Source organism: Arachis ipaensis, chromosome B03 (genome assembly GCF_000816755.2).
Source record: "Arachis ipaensis cultivar K30076 chromosome B03, Araip1.1, whole genome shotgun sequence".
In the NCBI taxonomy this organism is placed as follows: domain Eukaryota; kingdom Viridiplantae; phylum Streptophyta; class Magnoliopsida; order Fabales; family Fabaceae; genus Arachis; species Arachis ipaensis.
In genome coordinates, this window is record NC_029787.2 from 22,761,650 (window position 1) to 22,762,805 (window position 1,156).

At 31.6% G+C, this 1,156-nt stretch overlaps 1 protein-coding gene across 1 annotated transcript in view; it reads right to left on the reverse strand.

Annotated features, from left to right (window-relative positions):
* LOC107629816 overlaps positions 1 to 833 on the reverse strand; it is a 7,956-nt gene extending 7,123 nt beyond the window's left edge. Inside the window, exons 1-3 of the mRNA XM_021117220.1 lie at positions 795 to 833; positions 544 to 603; positions 325 to 438 (exon numbers count right to left, since the gene is read on the reverse strand). Coding sequence (XP_020972879.1) covers positions 325 to 438; positions 544 to 603; positions 795 to 833 — 213 coding nt within the window. The remainder of the gene's footprint in view (positions 1 to 324; positions 439 to 543; positions 604 to 794) is intronic.

Genomic DNA, 1,156 nt, shown 5'->3' on the forward strand with positions numbered 1-1,156 from the left:
ATTTACCAACCTCATTAGCCAGAGGTAGGTATGTCTTATTAGATCGTATGTCAGCCTCATCGTTATCATCAATCACACACTTGATATGCATGGTCGGCTTTCTATACTCGTGGTAGTGCACCACCTTTTTAGCTAAACATGGATGTGAATGCCTCAAATCCACCTTCAACAACACCCAATCTTGCTTTTCCCTATCGAACTTCGCATATATCTTTGCTTTGCATCCCACAGCTGAAATCGTGTTCTTTTTTGTTGGTGCTTTGACACGAGACTCGCGAGTTCCTTTGTCGTCTTGCCCAATGTTGTGGTCTGTATCTTACTTACGAAACGAACTTTCTTTGCATAAGTCGCATAAAATTCTTGTGTCAGTTGCAAAGAATCAAATCGCAATTCAACTGTTGGTATTTTGTCTTCGCGAAAGTCACTGTGATCCGGTACCTACAAATCAATTCACAACAAAAATTACTCCACAACACGGATGATTAATAGTCGATTCCAACATGTCGTTCATGGAAAATCAACAAAAAAAATACATAATTGAACCTCATAACCAAGTTCTATCTCATCAGTTTCTAGCTCAGTCACGTCCGTCACTCCAACAATCTACAAATTGAACACAACCAAAGAAATCAAGTAAGATATCGTCCCATGACATAAATATCAACAATATAAATTACTTTGATACGGCCAAAAAAAAATCTAAACAAAAACACAACACAGACTCATTTGTATTAAGGAATTTAACAAAAAACAACCATCATAAAATATTTATTATTAAAATTCCTAAATGTTACCATGAAATCAAAATATTTCGCTACTTTTACAAGTATCATGGTTTTTTATTAAAAAAAATATTATTATTATTAACCTTTAATTGGAATTGTTATTACTCTCAATTTACCTTAATTACCACAGCTACAAAAAGTTAATACGCAGAGACAAATAAATTCAACATCAATATAAAATATAATTTATGGATTTCAATACAACAACTAGAAAAACATAAAAGATAGAGTGTAATATGGTATATCAAATATCACGATAGAGTGTAATCAGTAAATTAGGAGATATTCCATTTTCATTACACCATAATAATACAAAAATAAATTAAAAAAAATAATAGAATCTATCTTAATAAAAAGTAAAAAATATTCCA